The following is a 17244-nucleotide window of genomic DNA, read 5'->3' on the forward strand; positions in this document are numbered from 1 at the left end:
CTTCCCCTTAAGGCTGTGGGGAAGAGCCCACCTGAGACCCCAGAGTCTTTGTGGGGTCAGGAGCCTGAACCAGAGAAACAGCTCTGACCCTTGAATATATCTGGGGACCTGGACCCAGGATTGGAGTCCCTCCTGGCCTTCTGGAAACCCTGACAGGCTGCTGTGAGCCCTGGATGGATGAGGACAAAGGCTTCCATCCCGCAAGGAACTGGGGGCTTCCAAGGAAAGGGACTGTGCCTGTGACCCACCGTGAACCACCTGAAAGGTCTGAATAAAGAGGATTTTCCCCTCGTTTGCTCTTTTTGTGCTCATGGGCTACTCCCACCTAAAACTCACCCAGGTTCCATGGCAAAGGGCCAAACTGTCTCCACCTAATGTGGCCCATGGACCTCCTCCCACCCATGCCTCACCTGCAGCCCTCTCCACACACCTGGCCAGCAGCTCTCAGTCCTTCCTTGAAGAACTTTACTGAAAAATATTAAGGAAGACCTAAATAAATGGAGAGATGTCACATGTTCATGGATAGGAAGGCTCAACTTCATAAATATATAAACTCTCCCCTAATTCAGCTATTATTCAATGAAATTCCAATCAAAATCCCAACAAGGATCTCTTGGAACTTGACAGGCTGATCCCAAACTTACATGGAAGTGCAAAAGCCCAATAGCCAAGGTTCTCCTGAAGATGAAGAACAAGTGGGGAGGGGGAATGACTTGCCTCATCAGGTATAAAGATTTATTATAAAGCTATAAAAATTAAGACAGTGTACTGTTGGCACACGAGTAGATAAATTGATCGATGGAAAAATAGGGATTTCAGAAACAGACCCACACAAATATGGAACTTTGAAATACAACCAAGATGCCATTACAGATAAATGGGGAAAGAAGGAATTATTCAATAAAGGGGGCTGGACAATTAATTATCCATATGAAAAAATGAAAATAGACTCCTATCTCAGACACACAAAAAATCAATTCTAAATAAATTAAGAACTTAAATGTGAAAAGCCAAACTTACTTTTTTGGAGGAAACAAAAGAGAGCATTTTTTGGATTCTGGGATAGAGAAGGATCTCTCTTTTTTTTAAAAAATAATATTTCATAACAAGATAGCTAGTAAGACATCAGTGTGTCAAAGGATTTACTGTGGAAGACTCAGTCTGGAAACATGGGTAGAATCAGACAGTCGAGGACCTTACTGTCATGTTAACGATGCAGCGTGTTTTCTTGTTTTGTTCTGTGGCTGCACTGCACATCTTGCAGGATCTCAGTTCCCTGACCAGGGACTGAACCCGGGCCCCGGCAGTGAAAGCACCAAGTAGTAACCCCTGGACTGCTGGGGAATTCCCGAGAAGGATCTCTTAAGCAAAGCACAAGAAGAATCAATCATAAAACTGGAAGATTGATAAGTTCAACACTAAAATCCTGTTCTTCAAAAGAGAACATAAGAAATGAAGACAAATCATCTAACTGACAAAGAATTAGTACATAAGGAAATACTACATATCAATAAGAAAAAGATAAGCAATCCTATAGAAAAAGAAACCAAAAAAATAAAATAAAACAAATAGGCATTTTACAAAAGAAGCACAGCCAATACACATATGGATAGACACAACCTACTTAGCAATCAGGGGATACTTACACAGACCACAGTGAGACGCCATTTTACATCCACCAGATAGGCAAAAATTTTTAAGTTTGAAAAATTGGAGGGGGACTTCCCTGGTGGCTCAGTGGTTAAGAATCCGCCTGCCAATGCAGGGGACACGGGTTCAATCCCTGGTCCGGGAAGATCCCACATGCCATGGAGTAACTAAGCCGGTGCACCACAACTACTGAGCCTGCACTCTAGGGCCCACATGTCGCAACTACTCAGTCCGCGTGCTGCAACTACTGAAGCCTGCACGCCTAGAGCTCATGCTCCGCAACAAGAGAAGCCACCATAATGCTAAGCCCAAGCACGGCAATGAAGAGTAGCCCCCGCTCACTGCAACTAGAGAAAGCCAGCACACAGCAACAAAGACCCAACGCAGCCAAAAATAAATAAAATTTAAAAAAAAAAAAGTTGGAGGTCATGTGGATGAACAAGAATTCTTTACTCTCTCACCAGTAATGTATAACTGCTACAACCACTTTGGAAAACAATTTGGCATTATTTCCCAAAGCTGAACAAACCTACAGCCCAGCAATTCCATTCCTGGGTGTATACCCTGGAGAAACTCTTGCACTTAAGCACAAGGGGACATGTACAAGAATATTCATAGCAGCAATAAGTGTCCAAAAACTGGGAGAGTGGGGAGACGAGAAATCCAAGCATAACTGACAAGGATTGTATTGTGATACAATAACACAACAGGAGACAATACATCAGTGAAAATGCAAGAACAAAACCACACACTGGAACATGGATGAATATTAGAAATATGATGATGAGTTTTTAAAAAGCAAGTTCCAGAAAACTACATATATAATAAACCATTTTACAAAAGGAAGCAAATATAAACATTTATTGTTTAAACATATTATGCATATGTGATCGAAGTACATAAAAATCCAAGCTAAGTAAAATGTAGGGTGGTGGTTACTTCATGAAAGGAGGCAAGGAGATGTGATAGGAAGAAACATATAGGTAAGATGCAAGTTTCTCCTGATAGCCTATTTGTTAGGTTGAGTGATATGTTTGTGGGGTTCATTAAATCACACGCCATATCCAATATTTTTGTTACATATAATCTTCTGTACATAGTAAATATGTTCTGTCTCTAGTATCATGATGGAACATCTGGGCCTTCCATCTGGGACACCTTAGGACACCATCCCTTTGACTCTCCAGTTCCCTTTGAAGGTTATTGATGTTCTCGATCCCCTTGGCTAGTGGGATTAAGAGAATCTATGGACATATGCATTGGCCCACCCAGGCCCCGGCTCAGCCCTCTAAAATGATCTACTAGGGACTTCTCTGGTGGTGCAGTGGTTAAGAATCTGCCTGCCAATGCAGGGGACACAGGTTCAAGCCCTGGTCCAGGAAGATCCCACGTGCCACGGAGCAACTAAGCCCGTGCACCACAACTAATGAACCTGTGCTCTAGAGTCTGTGAGCCACAACTACTCAAGCCCACGTGCCTAGAGCCCATGCTCCGCAACAAGAGAAGCCACCGCAGTGAGAAGCCTGCTCACTGCAATGACGAGTAGCCCCCACTCGCAACTAGAGAAAGCCCGCGCACAGCAACAAAGACCCAGTGCAGCCAAAAATAAATAAATAAATAAATAAATAAATAAATAAATAAATAAATAAATAAATTTATTAAAAATTAAAAATAAAGTGATCTACTAGCTCAACTGGTCAGAAGTACAGAGTGGGTGAAACCCAGGGATAAAACTCACCCACAAAACTTTCCTTCTGGGACCTGACAGCCTCTTGCTACAGTCTCTCTGGTCTCCATTGAGACCTAATCCACTTACCATGCCCTCGTTTGGCTTCCCAACCACCCTTCCAAAACCTGTCCATAGTCATTGAGGTCTTCATGCCGGTTCCACTTCCGAGGACAACTGCAGGCATTTCAGATCCCACTTGTCCAAGCTATTAACAAAGGTGGGCTCTGGGGCCTCAGGTAGTTAAACCTGTTTCTTCACCTGTAAAATGGAAATACAGAAGTGACAATATCTATTTCATAAGGTTGTACTAAGAATGAATGAGGTAATGCACAGAAAATGATTAACCAACAGTAAAAGTTCCCTAGGTGTCTGCTTCCCCACCTCATAACACAGTGGAGAGAGTTAAATTGGGATCACACAGGTAAATAGCCTAGGGCAGAGTCTCTCCCTTCACCCTTCCCCACCTACACAACCCTAACTTGAAGGCCTGAAGTTGCAGGGTAGGGTGTATCTGACTCCTCCTTATGGCCAGAAAGGGGAATTACACTCTCCTCTCCTAGGAGCCTGCAACCTGAACCTTCCGTGAAAACTAACCACCCCCAGCATTGCACCTTCCTCTTTCCTCCTATTTGCCAACTTGCACAAAGAAACAACTAGTTGGCAGAGGAAATCATCTCAGGTCTCCAAATGTCTCAATAAAATTCCCACAGTAGAGACAGAGATCTGCACAAGAGGCAAGAGGGAATCTACTGGGGGCAGGTCATTTAACCTTCTAGAGCCAGTTTCTTCTTTGCAAAATAGGGATAAAACCTATCTTACTGGGATCTTGTGAGAGTTGAATGAGATCCTGTACTTAAAACCCTAGCCTCGGACAAAACTATAATTCAAAAAGATACATGCACCCCTGTGTTTATAGCAGCACTATTCACAATAGCCAAGACATGGAAACAACCTAAATGTCCATCAACAGATAAATGGATAAAGAAGATGTGGTACATATATATAATAGAATACTACTCAGCCATAAAAAAAGAATGAAATAATGCCATTTGCAGTGGATGCAACTAGAGATTAGCATACTAAACGAAGTAAGTCAGAAAGAGAAACACAAATACCATATGATATCACTTATATGTGGAATCTAAAATATGACACAAATGAACCTATCTATGAAACAGAAACAGAATCACAGACATAGAGAACAGACTGGTGGTTGCCAAGGGGGAGGGGCTTGGGGGAGCCACGGAGTAGGAGGGTGGGGTTAGCAGATGTAAGCTTTTATATATAGAATGGATAAACAACAAGGTCGTACTGTATAGAATAGAGAACTATATTCAATATCCTATGATATGCCATAATGGAAAAGAATATTTTAAAAAAGAATGTATATAAAACGGAATCACTTTGCTGTACAGCGGTAATTAACACAACATTGTAAATCAACTACACTTCAGTAAAAATAAGGGGAAAAAAGGCAAAAAAATACTGCATGATATCACTTGTGAAATCCTAAAAAAAAAAAAAAAAAGTTGAACTCATAGAAACAGAGATTCAAAAAATGGTTGCCAGGGGCTAGGGTTGGGGGAAATAGGGAAAAGTTGGTAAAAGAGTACAAACTTTCAGTTATAAGATGAATAGGGTCTGAGGATCTAATGTATAACATGTTGACTATAGTTGATAATACTGTATTGTATAACTGCAATTTGCTAAGAGAACAGAACTTGTGTTCTCATCAGAAGAAAGAAAAGGGTACATATGTGAGGTGATGAACGTGTTAGTTAACTCAGTGGTAGGAATCCTTTTACGATGTATACATATAGCAAATCATCATGTTGTACACTTTAACTACACTGCAATTTTGTCAATTATACCTCAGTAAAGCTGGAAAAAAAGTGACCTTGCAACCTTGAGTCTGGCTGGCTCAAAACATGTCTCACTCACGTACCACACGCCCTTTGTATCCACGTCCATTTTCATTTAATAAATTTTTTGCACCAAAAACAAAACACAACAAAACAAACAAAAAAACCCTAGCCAGATACTACCACAGTATCTGACACATACCAATGAGCCACACTTCTAATTCATAAGGCCTTCATTTTATTTTTTTTAATGTAAACAAGTCTTCATTAAGTAACTTTTAATATCAGAAAAATAAAACTCCTATAATTCTCTTTACAGCAAATATATCAGTGTCAGTGCTTTGGCCATCTTAAGTTAAAGGCGCTTTATCATAAAATATATGGTTTTAAACTTTACTCAAATTGAATTTATAATCCCTATGACTTCCCTACAAGGCCTTCATTTTAAAGGGGAGGAAATGGAAGCCCAAAAAAGGGAGAAGATTTGGCCAGGATCTCCAAGTCAATGGCTGAACCCAGGCTAGAAGTCAGGTCCCCGGGAGGAGGAGGAGGAGGAGGAGGAGGAGGGGAGTGTTTAGGTTTCTCCTGCTTGCTGGGCATGATTCTGTCACTTTGCCAATGATCTCCTCCCCAAGCCCCCTGCTCACTTCACAGCAAGCACTGCCCATTACCTGCCCCTCCCCTCCGCCTCCCTGGACACGTCTGGCCCTCCTCAGACCTTTCATGCCTCCACAACCCTCATGGACCACAGGACAAAGCAGAAAGGCAACTCTGTAACTTTATTTCGCTATGTGAAGGGATAGGGGTGTTTGGTCCAGCTAGATCGTCAGTCCCTGAAGGCAAACAGGAGGCCTAAGAGGATGCCCCGAGCAGGTCTCCCACTAGAGGGCTCTGCACCAGCAAACTGGGCCTTCTCTATGATGTTGATGACCTCAGTCACTCTGATGCTGCCAATATGGTGAAAGTGGGCTAAAATATCGGTGTATTCACGAGCACAGCCCATGAGGAGGAAGGTGGTATTGAGAGACCCTGTAAGGAAGAGAGCAAGGGGAGTCAGAGACACTTTCAAGACTCAAACATCCTACCCCTCCTTCCAGACACCCCTCACAAACCAGGACACCTGCTGTCCCACCAAACACTCAGGTACCAGGCACCTTCTCCCCGCCTCCTTGGAATTATGTGCCACAACCCCCATCCCCTCTCCGAGTCCCACCCACCTCCCTCAGAGATGGGAAGGCAGCAGGCCTAGAGCAGGCATCTGAGAAAGAAAGTTTCTCTTCTCTCACCTGCCTGAAATTTTAAGGTGGAACTGTAACACTCAGTGGCATTGTCGGGGCAAGCCTCGGTGGTGACAAAACTTGGGAGGCAGTCCTTAGAGTGCTCGCCCACACAGGTTGGGCAACTATGGGAAGAAGATGCTACAGTCTTAGGAGCCTTGGCCTTGAGTTTCACAAAATGATCCATGTTGGTGAGGTTATTGCAGAGGTATGTCCGGCAGACGCGGCTATAGGAGGCAATGGACAATCCGGGCGGTGAAACGAGGTAGGAGACTTGCGGGGGGTAAGATGAAGCTGGGCTGCAGCCTTTAAAACCCACAATTCCCCTTTTGGTCCCTGCGGAGCGGAAGATTGGAGAGCGCTGATCAGTGTCGTTGGCCACGCCCAGTTCCACCTCCCACCCCACCCCCTGCTCTTCCTGCTCACTCCGCCCCATCACCAACTTTGCCCCTCCCCCACTGTCCACTCGCCGCTCAGATTTCCCAGGTCTCATCTGCCTCTCCTCACTCCTCTCCCCACAGGAGCCCGTCTGCGCCTCTCTCCCTTGTATCCCAAACTCGTCTTCTCTCCCAGAGTCCCCCTCCCCTCCTGGGATCTGTCCACCTCCATTCTGCCCTCTTATCCAGCCCACACCACAACCAGCTGGGTCCTGCCCCTCTCCTGCAGATGTCTTGATGCTGTTCCCAAACATATAATGGGGTGAATATCTGGAACTCCAGTCCAGAGTCGCTGGGTGCTAGGAATGGAGGTGGGGTCAGAAGAGCAAGCAAAAGAAATGTAGCAGAGTCACCCCCGTTCACCTGTCTCGATGAACACCAGCGTCTCCTCACAGCCCTCATTCAGTTTACACACCATGCTCCTCATCAGATGCCATTGCCAGTTATGGAGACCAACAGCTCTGAAGAGTGAAGATGTTGCTTCATAACACAAAAGAGCTCCAGCCCCTAAAGAGAGAATGTTCTTCCAGTCATCTGCCCCTCACACTGCCTTCTCAGCCCCGAGCCGCCAATCAAGAGCTCAGCCTCCACAGACCCTGTCTCCCGAGGGACCCAGATACGCAGCTTTCTTTCCCCCAGTGACATGAAGCCAGCCCTCCCATCCCAGCCAAGAGGGTCCCTAAGCGTCCAGCCCCACAGGACATACGAGGCAGAGTAGAAATGGCCCCTAGGAGACAGAGCAGCTGCACAGGGCTCAAATGCTGAGGTCCCATGGTCCTGTGTCTGGGTCCTGGATGCTGGACCTCAGTCTGGAACCAATTTCAATCTAGGTCTCAAGCTCAGTTCTTGTCAGCCTCTGGGTCACTGTTTCTGGAGCAGAAAGTTGATTATCATTTTCATTGACATAGGCTCCCTGAGACCTTCAGGGACACAGGTCTTCCCGTCTCCATAGTCTCTCTTCCAACCTAACCCAAACACACATTAACTTCTCAAATCCTGACTCTTCACTCTACTGCTTAGGTTCTGCCATTGGACGTGGTGCTGAGCAGAGGACGCTGGCTTATTCAAAGGATCACTATTATACAGGCTACCCTCCATCCGGAGACAATGAGATCAGAACAACAAATGTGTGTGTAGAAGTTAACCAACAAATTACTAAATAACCCTTGACTCGAAAAAGAAATTAAAAAGTATTTAGAACTGAATAATAGCAAACATACTAATGTCACACACACACACACACACACACACACACACGTGCATGTAAAATCTGGTGAAAACTGAATAAGGCCTGTAAGTTAGTTAAGAGTAATGTACCAATGTCAATTTCCTGCTCGTATACTACAGTTATACAGAATGTCCCTATGGGGAACCGGAGGAAGGGTTTAAGGGACTCTATATAAAATTTTTGCAACTTCTTGTAAGCCAATAATCATTTCAACATCAAAAGTTTTTTTAAATACACATCAAAATTTGGGACTCTGATTTCTAAATCAATATTTAGAAGTAAATTTATAATTTAAATACATTTATCAGGAAACAAGAAGAATTACAAAATGTTTATGAATTAACTCAAGAAGTTATATAAGGGGCAACAAGGCATCCCCCAAAAAGGGATAGAAATAAAGATGATGACAGAAATCAATGAAATAGAAAACAACAAAAAAGTATTACAAAAGACTAATATTCATTCTTTGACAATATTACTAAGATAATTCTCCAGCAACTCTAATCAAGAAAAAAAGATGCAAATAAAATACAGAATGAAAAATAAAAATTAACAGACATCACATGTTCTAAGAATAATAAAATTGTCCGTAACAACTCTACATTTGTAAATTTGAAAACCCAGATGAAGTGGATAAGTTTCTAAAATAATACGAAGTGCCAAAATTGGCATAAGAAGAGCGTATGCCAAGTCCTAAACCGATGAGAATGGTCAAGGATCTCAGGCAAATTGACAAGAAAAAAAGAGCAACCCCAGTAGGGGAATGGACCAAGCATATGAAGAAGCAATCTCAAAAAAAACAAACCAGAAAGGCTAACAAGCATATGAAGAAACACCCCAGCTCAACAATAATCAGAGAAATACAATGTATCCAAATGTGCATCTATCAGACTGGCGAGGGATCAGAAAGCTGGAAAAATATGAGCATTGGTAGGACTGTGGGGCTACAGAGACCCTTGTGCACTGCTGCTCATGGGGTAGTTGGGGGGTAGATAGGGTCCTCTTCTGCACCCTGAGGAAGGGAGGAGTTCTGATCAGTGTCTCAGACCCAAAGTATCATTCATTGTAGGGAGGAGTCTGGCAATACTTAGTCAAATTAGGTTTACAAAGAGCCATCTCTGGTGTATCCTAGGTACACATAACAGAGATTTCCACCTTCAACTACAAAGGAACACATATGAGGATGTAGCATTATTGTGGTGACAGGGAGCTGAAGGCGACACGCAGGGGATGCACACCATGGAATATCGTGCAGCAGTCAGAAGCAACTGGTTAGATGTATGCATCACATGCACATGGATGGATCATAAAAACAGTGCTGATTATTTTAAACAGTAAATAATGTCATTCACATAAATTAAAGCATCATGCACATAAAACACTGCACATCTTGCAAGAACACACGCAAACTAAAAGATATGCATTAGCCACCTGAAATGAGTGCCTATGCAACAGTTAGAGAATAAAAGTGGGGAACTGGGGATTACTGGAAATAACTAAAACACTGTAGGTTGTACAAAGTTGATAGACTTTGGACTCAAAGACAGACCAACGTTGGAATCTTTACCTCTCCACTGTCTAGCTGTGTGATCTTGTGCATCTTATTGAACTCATATATAAAATATATTAGTAATATATCTCATAGAGTCATTGTTGAAAATTAATAAGATTATTAGTATAAAGTGCCAGGCAAGAGCTAAGCTCTCCAAAAATGTTGGTCCCCCTACCTCTCTCTCCACTACCTAAAGGTTCAATGTCAATTGCTTTAGCTGGCATTAAAGCATCCCACACACCCTCACCCTTCCTCCCCCAGACTGGCCCCAAACAACCTTTCCAACTTTGTCTAGTACTGCCCCCCTGCACAGCAGTCCAGCTAGACGTCACTTCTGCCACACTTTTCTGTCCAGAATACCTGACACAGGATCCGTAACCCAGAAATCTGCGGCAAACTAAGAGGCCAAGACCAGCAGAAAAGATGGGACAAAGGAAGGGGAAATGAAGGCTGACAAAGGATCAAACAAAGGAGTTGGACCAAGCAGAGAAGATGGCACACACCTGCCTGGGAACGCAAAACAACGGGACCCAGCAATCTGAGAACAAGCACGGACACAACCAGAAAAGAGTGGAATGAAACCCTCAAGGAAAAAGGGATGGAGTAGTGGTCAGAGGCGATGCTATCCCTACAAAAGAGAAACCACACAGAGAAGGAGGAGCAAACTGTTGGAATGGAACTTTGCAGGGAGCAGAGAGAGCACGATCCGGAACGGCAGAAAAATGAGGAGTGGGGCACAAGGACCGGGTTCTCAGGGGAGAGAGGAGACAATCTCAGAGGCTCAAAGACAGAAAAGGAGACAGGGCGGAATGCATAGAGAAAAGGAGACACCACAGAGAATGGGGAGGGAAACCGTGAGATGGGTCTAGTAGAGATGCACAGAGAAGGCTACAATTAGAGAGTGGAGCCCCGAGAATGGGGTGAAATCCGGGAGGAAGATGAACACAGAGGGTGGAAAGGGCTAAAAAGACAGAAAAACCACAGAAGCGTCTCGGGAATCGAAGAGGGGGATGGGAGGGGCAGGGGTCCAGGCTATGAGGGAATGAGGCACGTGGAGAAAGGGGTTCTGAAAATCAGCAGGATGAACAGGCAGAGAGAGAGGCTCTCAGAGACGGAAAAAGTCAGAATTAGGAAAATCAGCACCAGCACGGACGATTAGAGACACAAGGAATGGGGCTCAGCGTGAGAAGGTGGGGCTCAGCGTGAGAAGTTGGGACCCAGGAAGGAAACAGGGATATCGCAGCGTGGGGAACATAAAAGGAGAAAGGTAGATCGGGAGTTGGGGCAGCGGCAGAGAAGTGAGAAAACACGGGCGTCCACACAGCAAAGAGTAGCCGCCCGCGCAGAGTCGAGGACAAACGCTCAAGAGGCGCCGACGGGGGAGGGCAGGCCGGAGGGCGAGACTGCGCGTGCGCGGGAGGGCGGGCCGGGCAGCCGTTCCTGGGGGGCAGGGCCAGCCTAGTCCTGGAATCGGTACTCGACGCCCCATTGGCCACCTCCCCAAAAAGGGAAAGAACAGTCTGGGAAGGCAAATCACACGAGGAGAGAGAAGTGGCGCGAGACTCAACTCGACGCGCTATTGGCTGGCCTGATAGTCTGGCGCGAGGAGAAGCGGGCCGGAGGTAAAGGGGCGGGCTGTCAGTGAAGGATCTTGAAACGCACTGGTCGCTCGCCTCGGCGGCAGAAGGCGCCGCTTGAAGCTCATTGGTCCTTGTAAGAAGGGGCGGGAAAAGTGGCGCGAGCGAGGCTATTACTCAGGCCACTGCGTCACCACCTCCTTTCGCCTCATCCTGAGTCTGACAGCGCTCGAGGCTGTGGTAACCGCGGGCTGACGAAGCGAACGCGACCCCGCCCCTCCCGTCTCTTCCCCTCCCTGTCTTGCGCTGGACTCACCGCCCCAGGCATCCCCTGGCCTCCCCTCTAGCGCTCCTCGCGACCCCTTCGCCCTTCCCCCACCGCGGCCCTTGGGCGCGCTCCCCGAGCCCCGGCCCCTCCCTGGGACCCTGGAGCGGGGCGAGGCCGCGGGCCCAGCATTTGGGGGGACAGCGGCAGAAGGGGGTGCACGCGAGGAACAGATGCACGGGGAGGTGTGGCGGGCGCGGCTCGAGGCTGCTTGTTGGGAATGGGCGAAGGCGCGTAAAGGCCGGGCGCAGCGACGGCGCGGGTTTGCCTTAGTTTGGAAGGCGTGTGGGTGCAAGAGAGGAATTTGGGCCGTGGGGAGGGCGCTTTGGGCCTAGATCAGGGCCTAGCACATGGAAGGGGCTCAGTAAACCTTTGCTGAAGGAATGAAAATAATTCTTGAAAGTGAGGCAAGGGATCCATGAGAATGATGTAGTTACTGAGGTGCAAGGGAGTGGTCTGATTAAAAGGGCTGCGGGGGGGAAATTGAATTGCAGGGCATACGTGAGGCTAAGAATGGAAAGGGGAGCATAAACGTTATGTGTGGGAATTGGATACGTGCAGGAGGGAAGGATGATAATTGTTGAAGAGGCTGCCAAGGAAACTGTGGGAATGGGCTGTTGGTGGAAGGCGGGTGTGAGAACTGCTGCAGGGGGCGTGAGAGTGCGCGAGTATGCCCAAAATTGGGATTTCTGCCTGGAAGGGAACAGGTGAGCGGAGAATAATGTTTGGATGGAAAGATACGTAAGAAAGGAAAGAGGAGAGAGGTTCTTGGGAAGGACGATGCCTGAGGAAAGTGAAGAAGGAGAAAGCCAGGGGAGACTGAAGGGTGACAGCTGAGTCCAGGAGTGGGCGAAATGGAAAGATCCTTCAGGCGTGGCCTCCCAGAGGCGAGAGGGCTGGTCGGGAGAGGGCCCACGTGGCCACCCTGACCCCCCACTTCTGCCCCTAGATACATGGAACCCAGTGAAATGCCTGCTGTCCACCACTGCCCCTCAGACTCTGCCACGGGGGGTGAGACTAGAGCCCCCCAGGGCATGGAGCTCATCCCCAGGAGAGCTGTCAGTCGCTCTCCAACCTGCGCCCGCTGCCGCGGTCATGGTATCACTGCCCACCTCAAGGGCCACAAGCGCCTCTGCCTCTTTCAGGCTTGCGAGTGTCACAAATGTGTCCTCATCTTGTGAGTACGGGATGCAGGGAAGGGAGAGGATGGGCCTCATCTAAAAGGCGGCTGACTTGACTTCCGGCTCGCCACCCCCCTCTTTAGGGAGCGCCGAAGAGTCATGGCTGCCCAGGTGGCCTTGCGTAGGCAGGAGGAGGCGCAGCTAAAGCGGCACCTGGCTCAGGGAGTGATGAGAGGGGCGGCTCCTCCCAACGCTCCCAGCCGTGTCAAGAAGGGAGTCACTCGACCAGGGGTCCACCGTGAGTGTCTCTGGCCAGGGCTAGGGCAGGAGTGTGGGCAGGGAAAGCCTAAGTAGGAAAAAGAATCCCAGTCCTGGGGCAAGGTGTTTCTATCCTCTGGGCCTCATCCTCCCCAACTGTAAAATGTGATTAAGTGTTGGGAGGATGCAGTGAGGTCTGTGGGTAGAAATGGGACAGAGGGAGATAATTCAGTTTGGGGTTGGAGTGGGATGGCCCTCAGAAGAAAGAGCTCACCAAAGCTCTTCCTGGTCCCTCACAGCTGGAAAGGAGAACATAGCACCCCAGCCTGAGACTCCCCACAGGGCAGTCCCACTGGCACTGACACCCCCTGAGAAGGTAAGGAAAAACTGGGCCCTGAGGGGACTCCTGTCTTAGCCCCTGCCCAGGTCCCTTCCTCTCTGCCCTCCGCACCTGGGTTCTAGGTCCAGCCCTGAATTGCTGTGTCATCTTGGGCAAATCACTTCTATTCCATGGACAAAATGAGGGGGTGGGATTTTATGGCCCTTCAGGCTCTGAAGTTTTGGGGTCCTACCTACATCCTGGAACATACCCATTCCTTCTCCAGCCTTGTACCTGACTCCAACCTATGCCTCCTGCAGGAGAACTCCCGGGGGCCCCTGCTGCTCAGCTGTCGCCCAGAAGCCTTGCCTTTGCCCTGGACTCCAGTGCCTCCAGGCCCTTGGGCCGCTGGATGCTGGCTGCCTCCAGGCCTTTCCGTGCCAACCCCAGTGGTGTGCCGCCTGCTATGCCGAGAACCTGCTGTCCCTCTGCATCCTTTCCCTGGTAAGATGAATTCAACATTAATTCAAGAGATATGTGAATGACTAGGTACCACTGTATCAGAAAGAGAAGAGGAAAAAGATACAGGGTAGGAAGAGGGAAGACAAGCCATGACCTCTGCATATGCTCTGCATTCTCTTACCCTCATTAGGCTTTGACCCTGGCACTGCCCTCTGGCTGCCCACTAATGGGCCCCTCCCAGCCTGCACAGGATCCCGCGCAATACTGATGGCTCCTCTTTCTGGAGAATCCCAAGGGCCCTCTACCCTGCCCCACACGTGAGTAGGGAGAAAAAGATATGTGTTTATGATGTGCCTAACCCTGTGCTGGATACCGTAGTAGATGATAAAGAAGAAGAAAAGGTCTCAGACTAATGGGTGAGGCAGAGCTCTCCGAGCTCTGTCATTGCCTAGCTGTGAACCTTTGTACAAGTATCTTTACCTCTCTGAGCCTGTTTTTCTGTCAATAAATCGGAGACACTACTACTTCTTGGTAATAATGAGAATTAGCAATAATATATGGAATACACCTAGCACAAGCCCTGGCCTTAAACAAATAGTGGCTATTAAATCCACTTAAACAGATAAGATAAGGTTGAACTGCCTGCTGAAGTGAGGCGGGGCAGGGGAACAACATGATGCTAAGAGCCTCAGAGGCCTAGGAGAGAGGCCAGAGGCCATTAGAGAAAGCTTCCTAAAGGTGGGCCAAGCTGCTCCTCAAGTTCCATGGCGATTGGGGAACTAGGAGGGAAGGAAACCAGACTCTGGTAGGGCAGGAACAGTCACCTCAATCCCTTTAGATGTTTTGTCAGTTTTTTTTTTTTTAACTGACACCAGTTATTTCCCATAATCCTCACAGTAGCCCTGGTAGGAAGAAGCTGACATATTTTCATTTTACAGAAAACAAAGCAGGCCATGACAGAGAAAGGGACTTGCCCAAGGCCACAAAGCCTAATGACCCAGCAGGCACTCAGATTCCCAGATCAGAACATAGCAAAATCCTGCCCCTGTTTCCACGTGTACCTGTCTGTCCATGTTTAATCCCCCTGGCATCTTTTCTCCTTATTTCCAGATGCTCGACTCTGATACTTCAGCCCTGTGACACCCCAGACCCCCTTCTGCTGCAGCCACAGGTCCTGGGGAAGAAGTGGGATCCAGGACCCTGGGAGGAAGTTGAGCTTGGGGAAGGGAAGAATAGGGGATAATGAAGTAACCAGGGGCAGAGGGAGCACCTGGAGGGTGGGCAGAAGTGGGGATTCCCAGTCTGCTTCTCTCCCTTTCCTTTGCAGGCCCCCGGAGCCTCTCACCTGGCCCGGACCTCTGACCCCTCAGAGTGGCAGCTGCAGTGGGAGGCAGCCGAGGCTCTTGTGGGACTGAAAGATTCATTTCAGGCTCCCCGCCTGACCCCTTCTGGTCCTTCCAGCCGTGCCTGGATTTCCGTGCTCCACACCTGTGGCCCACCAGGTAACCTGTTCCTTAAAAGGAGAGGATGGGATAGGCGTGACTGAGAAATGGAGGTACTGGAGTAAGCAGGGACTAACCAAGTAGATCAGGAAGTCACAAGTTCAAGATCCCAGGCCCAGGCCCCAAGCTTTTCAACCTAGCCCCTGAGATTACAGTTGAGAGTTATTCAGTGAATCTGTTTTATCCTTTTTGTACTCAAAAGCAAATGTCCAGTGCCCTGATGTCAAGGAAAGTGAGGCCCTGAGAGAGGTAGGGACTTGCCTGAGGGCATATAGCAAGACAGTGGCAAAGCCTGTTCTCCTGACTCCAGCCCAAGGCTTTTTCTCTGGACCCAAGCTGCCTGCTGAAGTCTGGAGAGGGGCTGAAGAGGTAACAAGGGTCTGGCCTGGAAGGAGATTTGATAACTGCCTTCAAGGAGCTTCCATTCTATTTGGGAAACCTGGATGCCTTCAGAAAGCTCAGTGACAAACCTGGAGAGAACTAGAGGAATCTTGAGGCATGAGAAACACCTGTGGGGACAGAGAGGGGAGGCTGAGATTTCTCCTGTCCAAAATGGTGGATTGGACATGCTGTGTGGGACTGGGGGGACTGCCGGAACAGAAGCAGATGAGTATGAAGGGGCTTCTGATCATGCAGGCCTGGCATGCCAGGCTTGGGCATCTAGACAAGCACCTGTACATGAAGGGGAGCGAGGGAATGTTTCTGAGTAAGGGACATATTCTGAGACCCTGAGCTTTAGCAAGACAAGTATGGTGGCTGTGATGGAGGGATTGGATGAGGCAAGACTAGAAGTGGGAAAATCAGTGAGGAGGAAGTGTTTGCTATAATCCAGGTGAACAAAGATGGGCCTGGATTAGATGGGGTAAAAAGAGAGGGTTTGCTGGGGGGGAAATAGATGTGACCTGGTCCTGCCCCCTTCCTTCCTGTCTGTAGCTCCTGCTGAAGAAAGAGGATTCCAGCCTGTTGTCCCCTCTCCCTGACCCAGTCCAGCCCCCTCTGTGGCTCTGCATATTGGGCATCTGGGGTCCATCTCCCTCCTGAGCTAGAAGCCCAGAGGTGGAGGCCTCACTGGGGTAGGGGGGCAACAGCCTGCAGGCATTGCATATTTGTTATTTTACTTACAGATTTATGCATGGAATTTCATGTAGTACAAGCTTCAGGCTTTTTTAAAGCTTTCAGGTGCTTTGTTAGCTTTTGGCTCCTTTTGTAGCATGGCCATTTCCTTGGCTGAAGGTGGATATTCTTTTACCTTCCTTGCATCCTGGGACCTTTTAAAATCCCCAACGAAGAGAAAGTTGTGCAGTTTAAGTTAACCAGTATCTAAATAGATTTTTGCATGAGTTCATGTTCCAGGGTATTTATGTGACGTGTGATTCTGTATATACCTGTGCACTCATGTCTGTCTCCATGCATGTGAAAACAGGAGAGAATTTTCATTTTGTATTTAGGTTTGTGTGAGTAAGCAAAAAATAAACTTGTATTGTTTTAAGCCACTGAGATGTGGGGATTGTTTGCTACTGCAGCCTAACCTAGTCTATCCTGACTGACAGAAAGGACTTGTTCAATTCACTTCTCAAAGTGAAAATCAGTTATTCAGTAACTACCACAAATAACTATAAACTTGGATTTCTTTTTATGGCCAGATAAGAAAGAGTAGTAGGCAGACACAGTACGTGATTCACTGACTCAGTAATTAAGTGACTGCTCTGTGCCAAGCATGGACAGTTTCCAGCTGCCCAGAGGGGCACAAGTGGAAATACCTACAGGGCCAAGCAGATCATATAAATGAGTGAAGAAGGCCAGAGGAGCCCTAGAAAACTGAGAATGCATGCCCTACCTAAGGAGGCAGCTTCCTTGTGGCCCTAGTGGATTGTTGCCAGGCAGGAATGTGGGTTCGGGATTGCCATATCTTCTGATTTTTCAAGAGAAGCTGGAAAACTAGATT

At 47.6% G+C, this 17244-nt stretch overlaps 2 protein-coding genes across 3 annotated transcripts; one reads left to right on the top strand and one right to left on the bottom strand.

Annotated features, from left to right (window-relative positions):
- Positions 1-6063: 6063 nt before the first annotated feature.
- LYPD4 (LY6/PLAUR domain containing 4) lies at positions 6064-10930 on the bottom strand. Of its 2 annotated transcripts, XM_082438821.1 has the most exons (4): positions 7662-10930; positions 7319-7462; positions 6528-6854; positions 6064-6270 (listed from the first exon to the last, which is right to left on the bottom strand). In XM_082438821.1, the coding sequence occupies exons 1-4, from the start codon at positions 7726-7728 to the stop codon at positions 6068-6070; spliced, it is 741 nt and encodes a 246-aa protein (XP_082294947.1). In that variant the 5' UTR covers positions 7729-10930; the 3' UTR covers positions 6064-6067. The 2 variants fall into 2 exon arrangements, with proteins under 2 accessions (XP_082294947.1, XP_082294948.1); XM_082438822.1 differs by lacking the exon at positions 7319-7462 and having other exon boundaries at positions 6528-6879; positions 7648-10930.
- A 578-nt stretch (positions 10931-11508) lies between these two features.
- DMRTC2 (DMRT like family C2) lies at positions 11509-16788 on the top strand. Its single transcript, XM_082438805.1, has 9 exons — positions 11509-11552; positions 12587-12814; positions 12902-13056; positions 13316-13392; positions 13656-13839; positions 13988-14114; positions 14908-14968; positions 15125-15299; positions 16233-16788. The coding sequence occupies exons 2-9, from the start codon at positions 12591-12593 to the stop codon at positions 16277-16279; spliced, it is 1050 nt and encodes a 349-aa protein (XP_082294931.1). The 5' UTR covers positions 11509-11552; positions 12587-12590; the 3' UTR covers positions 16280-16788.
- Positions 16789-17244: the final 456 nt, after the last annotated feature.

The sequence above is a fragment of the Balaenoptera physalus genome, assembly GCF_965194825.1.
Source record: "Balaenoptera physalus genome assembly, chromosome: 19".
NCBI lineage: Eukaryota > Metazoa > Chordata > Mammalia > Artiodactyla > Balaenopteridae > Balaenoptera > Balaenoptera physalus.

Excerpts from the sequence above, each read along its gene's own strand:
- LYPD4 (XM_082438821.1), bottom strand. The coding sequence starts at position 7,728 with ATGGGACCTCAGCATTTGAGCCCTGTGCAGCTGCTCTGTCTCCTAGGG. Across the intron at positions 7,463-7,661 it reads GGCCATTTCTACTCTGCCTC|GGGCTGGAGCTCTTTTGTGT; the intron begins GTATGTCCTGTG and ends TTCTCTCTTTAG. Across the intron at positions 6,271-6,527 it reads CACCTTAAAATTTCAGGCAG|GGTCTCTCAATACCACCTTC; the intron begins GTGAGAGAAGAG and ends TCTTCCTTACAG.
- DMRTC2 (XM_082438805.1), top strand. The coding sequence starts at position 12,591 with ATGGAACCCAGTGAAATGCCTGCTGTCCACCACTGCCCCTCAGACTCT. Across the intron at positions 13,840-13,987 it reads CCCTCTGCATCCTTTCCCTG|GCTTTGACCCTGGCACTGCC; the intron begins GTAAGATGAATT and ends TACCCTCATTAG. Across the intron at positions 14,115-14,907 it reads CCCTCTACCCTGCCCCACAC|ATGCTCGACTCTGATACTTC; the intron begins GTGAGTAGGGAG and ends CCTTATTTCCAG.